General features: G+C 35.6%; 1 protein-coding gene across 1 annotated transcript; it reads left to right on the top strand.

Moving 5' to 3' along the window:
• The first annotated feature begins 11,118 nt into the window (after positions 1 to 11,118).
• Positions 11,119 to 13,504, top strand: LOC111904473 (probable sodium/metabolite cotransporter BASS1, chloroplastic). The gene is made up of 7 exons (XM_023900233.2): positions 11,119 to 11,813; positions 11,894 to 11,987; positions 12,117 to 12,150; positions 12,247 to 12,301; positions 12,507 to 12,590; positions 12,733 to 13,020; positions 13,126 to 13,504. The coding sequence occupies exons 1-7, from the start codon at positions 11,259 to 11,261 to the stop codon at positions 13,288 to 13,290; spliced, it is 1,275 nt and encodes a 424-aa protein (XP_023756001.1). The 5' UTR covers positions 11,119 to 11,258; the 3' UTR covers positions 13,291 to 13,504.
• Positions 13,505 to 13,968: the final 464 nt, after the last annotated feature.

Below are 13,968 nucleotides of genomic sequence, written 5' to 3'. Positions count from 1 at the left end.
CAACAATATTTGAGGAAGATGGGCGTGGGACTAACACCCAAGTATTATTGTGACGTAGAGCCTCCATTTCTTCATTCATGGCAACCAACCATCGTGGATTTTTTGCAGCTGACTTATATCCTTTTGGTTGAGATTCAGAAAATAGGGCAACATGCAATGAATGTTGAGCAAAGGAAGAAATGTCAAAGAGATGTTTGGGCTTAAAAATACCAGACTTGGAGCGTGTAGTCATAGGATGGAGTGAGGAAGTTCGATTTGGAGGGTCCGGACATGGTCTGGGATCTGAGTTGTCATTATCAGAAGGTGGACTGCCATAAGATGAATCGTTAATTGGGTCGTTGTCAGGTGTAGGAGGTGTAGCAGGGCCATCGTCGGATAACGGGCCAGCAGGGATATTGTTGCGAGAGACAGGTTCACATAAAGAGCATGGTTTGGTAACTGGAGGCGAATGGGTTCGTTGAATGGTATCGGTTTTAGTAGGCTGATCAAAAAGTGAAGTATTAGGAGGCCCGTCATCCAAGAAAACAGATAGGTCCAGCTTGGAAAAATCAGAGGACACATGTTGATCAGCAAAGGGGAAAGAGGTTTCATTAAAACGTGCATGCCGAGTGATATAAATCCGTGATGTTGTTGGATTAAGACATTTGTACCTTTTATATTGAGGATGATAAACAATGAAGATGCAAGAAATGCTCCGTGGTGCAAGCTTGTGTGCTTAATTGTCACGAATATATGGGTACACTTGACAACCAAAAGTGCGAAAATTTCCATAAGAAGGTATGCGTGAGAAAAGCAACTCAAATGGAGAATGATTATTGAGAATCTTGGTAGGAAGCCGGTTGATGATATATGTAGCTGAGCTGAAAGAATCAACCCAATAGGAGGCCGGGACATGTGCATGAAAAAGCATAGACAGACCAGTTTCAACGATATGCCTATGCTTTTGTTCAGCTCTGCCATTTTGTTGGGGAATATGCGGGCACGAAAGCTGATGAACAATACCATTTTCTTCAAAAATTTCACGAACAATGTGATTGACAAATTCACCGCCCCCATCACTTTGAAAAACCTGAATTTTCCGTGATAGTTGTGTTTGAACAAGCTTTATACAATTCTTTAAAATAGCATAAAACCCTTTCTTATTTTGCACAGGATAAAACCATGTGAAACGTGATTGATCATCAATAAACACAACATAATATAAATAACCATTTGATGCAACCGGAGCTGGTCCCCATAAATCACAGTGTATCAAATCTAACGGATTTAATGATCGTTTAGGATTTAAATGAAAAGGTAATTTTTGTCCCTTAGAAAGATGATAAGGTTCACGAAAAACTGGTTTAGGCAAAATAGAAGTAACATTCTGTTGGGTTTTGAGCATTCTAACACTCCTAAGTGTACATGCAACCCTAAATACCTTGGATCTATGTTTTCTCTATTATACATGCAATTATGAACATTCAAGGTATTATCCTAATCTAGCATACAAAATAATGAATATAACAAGATAGAATACATACCTCTTTCATGTAGAAAGTCTTCATGAAGCTTGAGTGCCAAGTACCCCAAGTGTGACACCTCAAAATGGAATAACTTGAGAGAAATCTACACTTCATGAAATCGGCTAACCTTTCTTACTCACTCTCTAGTGGCCGATTTTGATCAAGAATAAGATGCATATATAGTTAGGGTTACACCATGTAGACCCTAATTGACATGGCCTTTCATTTCCATGATCCATGGGTACAAATACACCATGGAGCATCCATGAAGCATCATATGGGTTTTAGCCCAACTAGATAATCCATGGAGCATTATCCTACTATATAAGTATGGATGATTTACACAATCAATCCATATATTTAATTAGTCTTCTTTTGATCACTTAATTAATCCTAGATTAATTCTTGATCAATACTAATTAAATAATCTTATTATTCTTATTATTAATATACTAGAACTTATAATATATTAATAACCATAAGTGTCTTATTTCTCTCATTATAGTCTATCCAAATGCATGATGCCATGCAACCCAAATGGACCATGCCGGGTCGGGTCAAGTCTTACCAATTATAGTTATGGACTTAGACATTAATCCAATAGTCTCCCACTTGGATAAGTCTAAAACTATTATTGCGTATGACTTCAGGAACCGACTGGCAATCGTAGCTCTCAAAAGCTTCTGTTGAACTCTGACCTTGTCTATGAACTCTGACCTTTGTCAATGACTTGTCCATTAGATAAGGGATCATATATTCCTCCATTCTAGATATCATATGGACTGAGACATGGATTATAATCATTCTCTCTGTCCATTTGTTGTTTCCTGATTTCCGATTTATGACGAGTGACTAATTGAACAAATCAAATCAGTCCTGGCCCGGCCGAGCACTTCCACTTGTCATCATCAAATCATCGAGGGGCCCACAGATATCGCTTTTATCCCAAAGGTAAAAGGAATGGATAAAGTTCGACTCATATGGCTTGTTCTACTACTTGTTAAATCATACACAAAGACACATTTTATATCACCGAGTTACCAAATGCGTTTTCGTGTAATCAATGTACTATCAACTCATAGTAACAACTCATATCTCTAGGTTTGAAGAATATAAGATATTATCGTCTCATGATCACTCGTGATAAAATCCATGAAGTGATTCCAATGAGCGCGGGTTGAATCCAATACTCAGAACTTATGAGCACTCATGAGTGTTGTAGCCCTTTGTCCAACACCTTAGACCTCTACAAGCCAACCCATGACAGTCTTAATTCATATCTACTTCCAACATATGACCGACTGTGGATGGTTTGAATAACTTAGTCATTCCGGAAGAATAACCCAGTTTATTCGGGAAGTCAAAACATGCAAAGTGAAACACAATAATAATTGAATCCAATATGGTATCAAAACCTATGTACATAAATAAAACACCTTTTATTTATCACCATATGATTACACATTATTCATTGTATACTGTTTCAGCTATCAACTTTATTCTTGAATTTAAAACAATAGTTGTCCCATGCTCCAAGCATGTACACTATGTTTTCTAAACACTAGTCATGCCACACACCAAGTATGTATACTATGTTTGTCTATGATCTCTACTTTGTGAACTAGATCAATTGAACATAACTTCAATGATTCTCTTTTCACACTCCCAAATCCTTACTATAAATGCAAGAATTCCAAATGATGTCATTTACTGAAATCTGTTAGATTCTAAACTTATATGCATTGATCCTCTTGTAATGATTATGCACAAAGTCAGAAAGACTTGACAACAATCATTACAGAGTATCCCAAAGGAGATCAGCTCCTTGGAAACATCCTTCTTGCATTAAGTTTCCTAATCTTAAACAGATTGAAACTTCTAACTTTGAAACATTTCCAGATTCCATTTTGACTATCACTTCTGAACAAGAGTTGCCTCCTTACAGACTATGTCAATATGATCCTTCCAGAATTATCACTATATTTCCAACTGTCCTTGAGCACCCAATCTTTGGAAAACCTTAGATTGTCCTCGACAACTGTTTAATCCTTTTTAGTCACATCCAATTCTAGAGCTTTTCCCTTCTTAATGCCCCAGGCATTTGGAAAAACTTAGAATGGATGAATATAGCACATGTAATCGATCCTATATCCGAAGCATATGGGACACGATTCATGATGTCTTACATAAAGACTAAACCAATCTTTTGCTATAACATTTCCATTTCAATTTGCCAAGTTCTCCTAATTCAGATTATGAAAAGGGATGCCGTAATCATAATAGAATTTTAGAACGCAAATAATGGACTCATATACAGAATTTCCTTATGTTGAGCCATTCCAACATGAAATTCATATATATATCCTTGACTAAATGATTAAAACCTCACGATCTAATCTTATAGATTTGAGATGAAGTATAATTTCCTCTCCCTTAATTATAGCAAAACAACTTTTCCCAATTGAAACCTTTTGTTTTCTATAATTAACATTACTAACTTGCAATACTTATCATAATTATCATGCTCCTACTAACATGATGATTATTAGCATAACACTTATGCTCCCACTAGCTTTGACATGTACTCAGAAATCAGTTGGACTTCTAGAAATCAATACTTCATTGACTTTCTTACCAAAGTTCAGATTTCTGATACTAGATTGTTTTGATAAGACTTTATCAAAATCATACACCTTCCCTTAGCTAGCACACTTGTGTATCTAAACAATTATGAAAAGGGATGCCATAATCATAATAGTTATACCTTTTTGCCACTTCTCACAAGTCCAGGTTAGTGTGCCAGTAAACCACACACGCTCCACTAACGACTTTGAGAATGCAAATATCACAATTGCTATCTAGCTAAAATCTACTTAGTGAAATTGTTTCCTCACCATCATTTTCATGAATCGGAGAGAAACCTTATGACACTTAGATTTGCTGGTGTATGTGTTCTTATCCATGTGAATTGTCAAAACCATAGTCACAAGACAAGGATAACGACAAATCCAAACTCATATGGACTGAACTCAATCTTAATTTCTTGCCACCTGGCAGCTCAAGGGCCTGTCATTGCTTCCAAGTTGTTGTGCAACAAATTGAGAACTCTAAGAACTCATATGCAAAGTCAACTTTAACTGGAATGGGCACAGAATATGTCAACACGATAGGTTATAAACCTCAAGTCGTGTGCTAGTGAAGAGCTTCAGGTTCTATTCTTGATTAGTTCTTGAGACTTTCAAGACCTTTAAGACTCCCACTGTCCTCTTGACCTATAAGACTCCCTTGTCAAACATCCAAGAGATAGTGCGGATTCTAATCAAGACAAACACTTCACACAATTGGCCTTAGTTGGTCTTTGTTTTATCCAAAACATCACAACTTACCAATTTCAAATGTACAAGAGTAGAAAACTTTTACTCTTACATTTGACAAGTGTTTTAAACCTTCTTTAAGACATGTCACTCAAATTACAATCTTGGAGTATGACTCTAAGACTTGTATTGGAACGAAGTATGACTCATCTTCTTGATTTAGCCACTTCACCAATTCATAGTTCCTCTTCTTAGCTATAAGAAAGCACTTAGAGGATGAATTGTGATAAGGTCTCTAAATCATTAAGATGATCATAAAAACTGATACGAAAGTACTCTCCCATCTTTTCAGATTTGAGAAACTTCTATCCTTTTGCCTAATTTGATTCTTCTTATTCGCTCTGCCTTACATTGGAACTTTTTCCAATGTCTTAGAATTACACTTAAGCTTGTAAGTACAACCATATTTACTGAGCTTTAGTAAACTATGACGAATAGTCTTATCAATCTTTTGTAGTGGACTTAATCAGTGCACAAGAATGTGTACTCGATCCCTTAGTCCTTACTTGACTCACACATCCATGTGAACGAGTAATTAGTCTTAATTTTTCCGATACTTGAAAGTTCTCATTCATCATGCTATACAACTTGCATGATTCCAAGTCCCAATCCAATTGAAACTTGGGTGATGAGAATCTTTCCTTATTTGGTAAATTTAGACATTACCACAAATGAAAGAATCAATTTCATATTTCCACTCTTGCTCTTAATGGAATCATATAAGCAACAATTTTTCCTCAAATGTCATTTTAAGGATATTTTAAAATAAATAAAATCAAAAAAATTTCTTTTATTTTAAAACTTTGCGGAAAAACTTATCCTTACAATCCATATGAAAAACTTGTTGTTATCTATTCCTAAGCAATATCTCATAACTCCTAAGAAGTAGCTCAAGAATCTGATCTTCAAACTACGCGATAGAAATCCATCTATGCAATCAGATTCAGCATATTCTTTCTTTAAGTTTCTTCACTTTTCTTTGATTCTTAAAACATCACCATGTGACCCAGTCACATCATGTATCAAGAATCTCATAATAGAACTTAACAGAGTTAGATATTGGACTTTACCTGAAGTAGAGTCAAACTTATTGACTTTAACATCCTTAGGTAAATTTGGCAGCTTCGCAACCAATGCCCCTTTCTTTGGCAATATAAACATATGGACCCTTTGATAATGGTACACGGGACTATCACAGACTTAGCTTTTCTCTTTACCATTTGGTCAACCGAGTTGACTATGGCCGATCCCTTTCCATTGGGAAGAGAGAGCTTTACTAGATATCCAATGTCATCATTGTCAATGTCCATAAAGTTTTAGGAAGTTGATCTTATCAAATAGATAAGATCATTAAGGGTCTTGTCATAGTCTGTTTCATAGGTGTTCCAAAAGAACTCACTATGTGACTTAGAAAGTAGTTGAACCACCAACTTTCTCAAGACTTTGACACCCAACTCTCCCGGCTTGTCGATATGTGACTACATCTCCAAGATGTAATCACACATAGACCTTGCCTTGCCAATAGGGCTTGAGTGACCTTGAACTTGTGGGTTATGGAGAATAATTGGAGGAGGTGTAAGAAGTATGATTTCCATAGGACATCATCTTCATTTAGGAAAGCTTGTTTCAAGAGATTTGGGAAGATCATAAATGTCTAAACCAACCATCTTTTGGGAGATATTCAAGATAGTTGATTTTAAAGTCCTTAATATGACACCCAATATGAAATATTAAGGCTAGGACCCAACAAACTATTTTATAACTTAGAAGAGGGATGCCGTAATCCAAGCTATAAAATATTTGAAGGTAGGTGAATGACGATTCACCAATTTCCACCAAGATAAAAGAAATGTATTATTAGGTTTTAATTGGTTTTGAAACTCCTATATCTTTGAGATTCATTGAACTATTCAATGGCATGTTTCAATCTCGAGTGTGCCCTTCAGGTTTTGTGACTGGGATGCCGAGGATCACAAAACAAGGTGTGAAGTAACCATGCAAATTACTTGGTACCCTTAAGTGTTTACCCCTCAATCAATGTGCCGGTTAACCACACACGCTCCATCGATACTATGATAAACATTAAGTTACCCTTTGCCTACCTTGTTAAATACGAGTTAGTGTGCCGGTTAACCACACACGCTCCACTAACCGACTTAAACAAAGTGCAAAGTGTAATTTCATGGATTAGCACCTTATTCACATTTTCCTAAGTAACTAAGATTGGGTATTATTAAGAGTTTAGTTACTTAGTATTTATCATTAATACTTTTAATGAAGGGAGAATTATAGTCCTGTCAAACCCGTTCGGCTAACAACCCTCCACCAGTCAAGCAAGCGGTGGGTGAGAGTGGACACCCATTAAGTTGCCATTTTATAGGCAACAACCTTATACCCACCTTATAGACCGACTTCGTGAATGAGACGTACTAGCGGTAAGACGGACTTTACTCTTATACATATATATATTATTAACTTATAATATTATAAAGTATAAGGGTTGAATTTTAACTCTTTAAAATTCTAAGGGCTAACTTGGAATTAAATTATTCATAAGTGAAAACTTTTCAAATTCCAAAACTTGAGAGAAAGTTTTGAAACTATTCAAAACTAATTAATTCTATAACTTATGTGTTTAAAGTAGTTTTAATCCAAAAACTCTTCAAGTTCCATAACTTGAGGACAAGTTATGGAAGACTTTAAACTAATAAAATAATTAACTTTTCTTTATTTTATAACTTATGGAATTAATTAAGGTTACACTCTTTTTTTTATATTATTATTTAATGAAGAGACTCTTGGTCCTCCATAACTTGAGGACAAGTTATGGAGTCATAAAACCATTTAATTAGAACTAGACTCTTCGTTTTTGTAACCTTTGCCAACTATTATGAGTTTTATGAAACTTAAATGTGACTTTTCATATAACTTGAGGACAAGTTACAAAAACACATTTTAGAATCAACTTTTAGATTAATTTGGATTGGAAACAACTATTTCACTCAACTTTTCTATTAATCTAAGCAACTCATAAGAACAAGATAATTCAAATCAAACTTTTTCATGTAATTAATCTAAACCTTAAACTAATACAAAACATGAATCTATTGACAATTATCTTTGAAATTGGATTAGCATGAACATTACCACATCAAAAACAAGTTTATAAGTTCAAAAACATCTTAGGGTAATGTTCCTAGTCCAATTCCAGCCAAAAAAGTCGAATTTATGTTGTCTGGGGGTCCAACTCGTCGAGTGCACGAACCAACTCGACGAGTTGGATGCTTTTTGCCTTGGACTCGGCGAGTCTGCTGGGCAGACAGCATCAAAACTCGATTTTTCAGCTCTTTTTGCAAGTATAACAAGAAAACAAGCCTAGGCTCTGATACCACTGTTGGGTTTTGAGCATTCTAACACTCCTAAGTGTACATGCAACCCTAAATACCTTGGATCTATGTTTTCTCTATTATACATGCAATTATGAACATCCAAGGTATTATCCTAATCTAGCATACAAAATAATGAATATAACAAGATAGAATACATACCTCTTTCATGTAGAAACTCTTCATGAAGCTTAAGTGCCAAGTGCCCCAAGTGTGACACCTCAAATGGTTTACACAACACCAAATACACTTGGAATAACTTGAGAGAAATCTACACTTCATGAAATCGGCTAGCCCTTCTTACTCACTCTCTAGTGGCCGATTTTGATCAAGAATAAGATGCATATATAGTTAGGGTTACACCATGTAGACCCTAATTGACATGGCCTTTCATTTCCATGATCCATGGGTACAAATACACCATGGAGCATCCATGAAGCATCATATGGGTTTTAGCTCAACTAAATAATCCATGGAGCATTAGCCCACTATATAAGTATGGATGATTTACACAATCAATCCATATATTTAATTAGTCTTCTTTTGATCACTTAATTAATCCTAGATTAATTCTTGATCAATACTAATTAAATAATCTTATTATTCTTATTATTAATATACTAGAACTTATAATATATTAATAACCATAAGTGTCTTATTTCTCTCATTATAGTCTATCCAAATGCATGATGCCATGCAACCCAAATGGACCATGCCGGGTTGGGTCAAGTCTTACCAATTATAGTTATGGACTTAGACATTAATCCAACACATTCAGCAAACCAAGTTTTTGTAAATTAGAGATAACATCAAAAGAGGTGTGTCCTAAACGATTATGCCATAGTTCAAAAGAAGCTTTATTAGAAACTCCAGAAGAAGCGATCAAGGCTGTATGATCATCTTTAAGCACATACAATCCATCCTCACACCGACCTCTTGCTATCACTTGTTTGGTTGACCTGTCCTGAATATGAAAGAATGGTTGAGAAAAAAGAACATCAACTGGATTATCCATGGTAAGTTTACTAATTGATAACATATTCTTGGTTAAATGAGGAACAACCAAGACCTTTCGTAAAGTAATATTTTTGTGAACCATGGTGTCACCAATATGTGAAACTGGCAGATTGTTTCCATTACCAAAAATAACATGTGAATTACCAGAATATGGAGTAGGTGAGGTGACATTATCTGTTGAGGAAGTCATATGTGCAGTTGCTCCCGAGTCCACATACCAATCAGGATTTCCCTGAGTGACATGACACTGGGAATGAAACGCTTGTGCCAAGTTTGAGTCTTGATGAAGAGAGTTGGAAGCATATGTAGACAGACTTGGACAAGAGGACGCATAATGTCCATTTGTGCGACAAAGCTGGCAATGGGGAGGATGACGCCCCCCACGACCTCTACCACCACCAGCAGATCCACGAGAGCCACCACGTGGATAATTTGTTGACCGACCCCTGTTATTGGTGGAATGAGATTGAGAAATAAAAGCTGCAGGTGGAGTAGTGGTGCCATGGATGGATTGTAAAAACAACTCATGGCTCTCTGCCTGAGATATAAGATCACGAAAGGTTGGAGAGGGTTTACTGGTGCGTATGGCAATAGAGAATGTTTCAAATGAAGGCCCTAATCCGCATAAGAACCAATGGATTTTATCCATATCTTCAACTGGTTGGCCTATGGCAGCCAATTTATCACAAGCAAACTTAAACTTTCTACCATATTCAGAGATAGTAGAGGTACCTTTTGTCATTTGACACAAAGAGTCGCGTAAGGAATGAATTCTTTCTACCGAAGAACTGTTATAGGCGGATTCCAATGAGGTCCAGATCAAACGAGCTGTGAAGAGCCCAAGTACTTCAGCAGCAGCCTCTTCAGTTAATGACGAATTGAGAAGAATCACAGCCTTCTGATCAAGATCAAACCAGGAGGTAAAAGCTGGATTGGGAACTGATTTGTTGTCAACTTCGACTGTTGCAGCAGGTTGAACAGAGGTGCCATCAACGTGGGGCAAAAGCTTCTGATAAGTGAGTAAGGGAAGCATCTGATTCTTCCAGAGAAGATAATTGGTGGAACATAACTTGATGGGAATCATATGAAGCAAAGTGTTCATTGAAAAGGTGCCATCCTGAGAAGTCGACATCTTCTAGGGTTTTGAGAAAAGAAGCGGAAAAATAGAAGGAGGGAAGGATCAGATGGTTTAGGCTGATACCATGTAATACTGAGATAAATTAAACCACACACCAAAACGTGTGTATGATATTGTATATATACTAATGAATTATAATAATGAGATCCTATAATGTAGGATCTATAGAATACAGATATACATAACATATTTAACAATATATACAATATATTTATCTAATAGTTATCTAATAACCATATGAACTAATAAAGTGACGTATTCTTTAAAAATCCTCAGAAATGAAATATTTTACAAACCAGACCAATTATAAAATTTTGTCTTTGTTAATATAACCAAAATATAACATATCCGACTTCCACACTCCGAGACCAAGCACCTATCTCTCATTTTGTGAGTGTTTGGGATAACTTTTAAAAAAAGTTTATTAGCTTTTTAGCTTTTTAAAAAGCTAATAAGCTAAAACAGTGTTTGTCTATCTAAAAAACTATTTTTAAAACAGCTTTTTAAATAGGAAAAAGTAAAATTTTCAAAAAGCAATCATAACTTTTTAGCTTTTTAACCATTTTACTCTTAAAAAAACAGCTTTTTGCGTCCAAACACTTTTTAAAACCAGTTTTTTCCTAAAAGCTTATAAGCTAATAAGCATTTTTTTTTCATAAAATTCATTTTTGACGTAAAAAAAAACTAGTACCCTTTGTCGTCAATCCGCTTCTTTGTGTTTCAACTTTCAAGGCTTATTCGGTATTTCGGTATATACCCGCGAAACGTCGATTTGTTCTCAGATCCGACTTGCACACTCAAAAGTCAAAGATTCGCCATCAGTGGCAAAGAAGAGACTATGCAAGCTTCTTTCCTCTCATCTGATCATGGAATTCCTTTCTGCAAATCCGAAGGGGTTCTTTGTCCAAAGAGGCTCCCTTTCAAACCCAATTCACCAAGGAATCTCAAGTACAAACACACTCTCACCTCCTGCACTCGGCTCTCTGCAACACTCGATTCACCTTGCAGAGCAAATGTAATCTCACCGCCGACCACTCTAACATCGCGCAGCCGAAGCAGTACTGGACGTTTTCTACCTCCAATTCTGTGCAGCAATTCGTCGAACAGTTTGAGTGCAAACGACGATATTGTTCATAGCAGTGGTAGGAGTTTTAGGGGTTGGGTGGAGGTGGTAGGAGAGACAATATCCACTTTGTTTCCGATATGGGTGGCATTAGGTTGCTTTTTAGGTCTTATGAGGCCGAATTCATACAATTGGGTTCAACCCAAATGGACGATGATGGGTATCACTTTCACTATGCTTGGGATGGGGATGACACTCACATTTGATGACCTTAAAGGGGCTTTAGCCATGCCTAAAGAGCTGTTCACGGGTTTCTTTCTACAGTACTCGGTTAGTTCTCGCAAACAATGTAAGCAGTGTACATAGTTCAAGATTCTGAAACTGAATTTGAAATGGTGTTCTTGTTGCAGGTGATGCCTCTATCAGCATTTTTCATCAGTAAACTGTTAAATTTGCCCTCATATTATGCTGCAGGCTTGATATTGGTTGGCTGCTGCCCTGGGGGTAACTAACTAACTACACTCTTCTACCTCTCTTTCTTTTTCACTTATTCTTTAACAGATGTACATTCTTGATTCTCCTACATACACTAATCTTGATTCAAATAACCAAAATTTCCATGTTTAATTCTAGGAACTGCAAGCAACATTGTGACCTACATTGCAAGGTATGTAGCTTTGTATATATAATTACAGTCGTATATATATAGCTGAATCTCCAAATTACTTAATGATGCTGACTCATGTTTTGGTATTTTTTTCAGGGGAAATGTTGCTCTATCTGTATTAATGACAGCTGCAAGCACTGTCTCTGCAGTGGTAGGTACATAACCATTGATATTTACTTACATATATCAATGTACTTTTATTTATTTGTTTATGATTTACATCCTACTTTCAATTTTTTTTCCATTACAATTTACAACATTGTTGTGTTAAATTCTGTTTCTTTTTTAATACATAGTACTTTGGAGATTGATTTGTTTAGAGGCTTAATTTTCTTAATGAGATTTTATATTGTCAGGTTATGACTCCATTCCTGACTGCCCATTTAGCTGGACAATATGTTGCAGTAGATGCAATTGGACTCCTTATTTCCACCCTCCAGGTCAGACTTGTTTTAAATCAAGAAACTATTTTAAATATTCAGCAAAATGAATAAAGAATTAATAAATATATATATATATATATATATATATATATATATATATATATATATATATATATATATATTTGTTGTACTTGTAAAGGTAGTGTTGGTTCCTGTGTTGGTGGGTGCGTTTATGAACCAATACTTTAAAAGGGTAGTGAAATTAGTGTCTCCATTGATGCCACCAATAGCTGTAGCAACTGTAGCTGTACTTTGTGGGAATGCAATTGCTCAAAGCTCTTCTGCAATCCGTATGTCTGGTCAACAAGTGGTTCTTGCTGCTCTTCTTCTTCATGTCTCTGGATTCTTTTTTGGTTATATTCTTTCAAGATCTCTTGGAGTTGATGTCTCTTCTTCAAGAACTATATCCATTGAGGTTGGCATGCAGGTATAAGTTATAAGTTATAACTTTGACTTTTAAAGAAAAGGTCAAATGGAATGTTCTTTTAAGTTCAAGATTGATAAAAACTGAATCTTTTTTGTGTTGTTTTAGAATTCGGTGCTTGGTGTGGTTCTTGCTACACAACATTTTGGGAATCCTTTGACTGCAGTGCCATGTGCTGTTTCTAGTGTTTGTCATTCGATCCTTGGGAGTGCATTAGCAGGAATATGGAGAAGGATTTCACCTGAAACTCAGGAAGTGAAAAGTGAACCCTAATTCAGGATTTTGTTGTGTTTTTTTTAAAGCTTCTTGTTATGTATTTTGTGGGAGAAGATTACTAGTATTTTGTTTGATATGGCATTTAATTTTAAAAAGGGAAGATTGGCTTGTGTTTTCTTATTGATGGGGTTTGATGTTTTTAGGTTTGCAGAGTTGCTTTTAGTGAGGTTGATGTTTCGAGATTAATATTTAATAGTATGTGATTTTTGTATTTCCTTTAGTTTTCATCTTTTAAAAAAAAAATATATATGAACAATAATATCATACTTTTTGTAAAAAAAGGAATTGAATTTGTATGTTTCACGTTGTTCATGGCATGCCATTGGAAATGATTTAGATTTTTGCATCTATTATATAAATAATGAATTAAACAGGTGTGTTTCACGTTGGGTATGTTTCAAATTATAAATGATTTTGGAAAATAGATGGATTGTGAGACTCATTTGTGATAAACTGATGCTTAACATGAGTGAACTTTTTATTTGTTTGATAAAAGTGGTTGAGAACAAAAGTGCAACGAAGGAAAGGATGTATATGAACTATGAAAGGAAGATGATTTGCAAGTTTAATTGCATTTCTATCTTAGTCGCACATTGGTGAGCGACCCAAGTAGAAAGAAGAGTGTCCATTATAAATTAATAGGCTCCCAAGAGTAAACTTATTGGCCTTTTTGCC

Source organism: Lactuca sativa, chromosome 5 (assembly GCF_002870075.4).
Source record: "Lactuca sativa cultivar Salinas chromosome 5, Lsat_Salinas_v11, whole genome shotgun sequence".
NCBI classification, from domain to species: Eukaryota; Viridiplantae; Streptophyta; class Magnoliopsida; order Asterales; family Asteraceae; genus Lactuca; species Lactuca sativa.
This window is presented reverse-complemented; position numbering and strand designations above follow the sequence as displayed.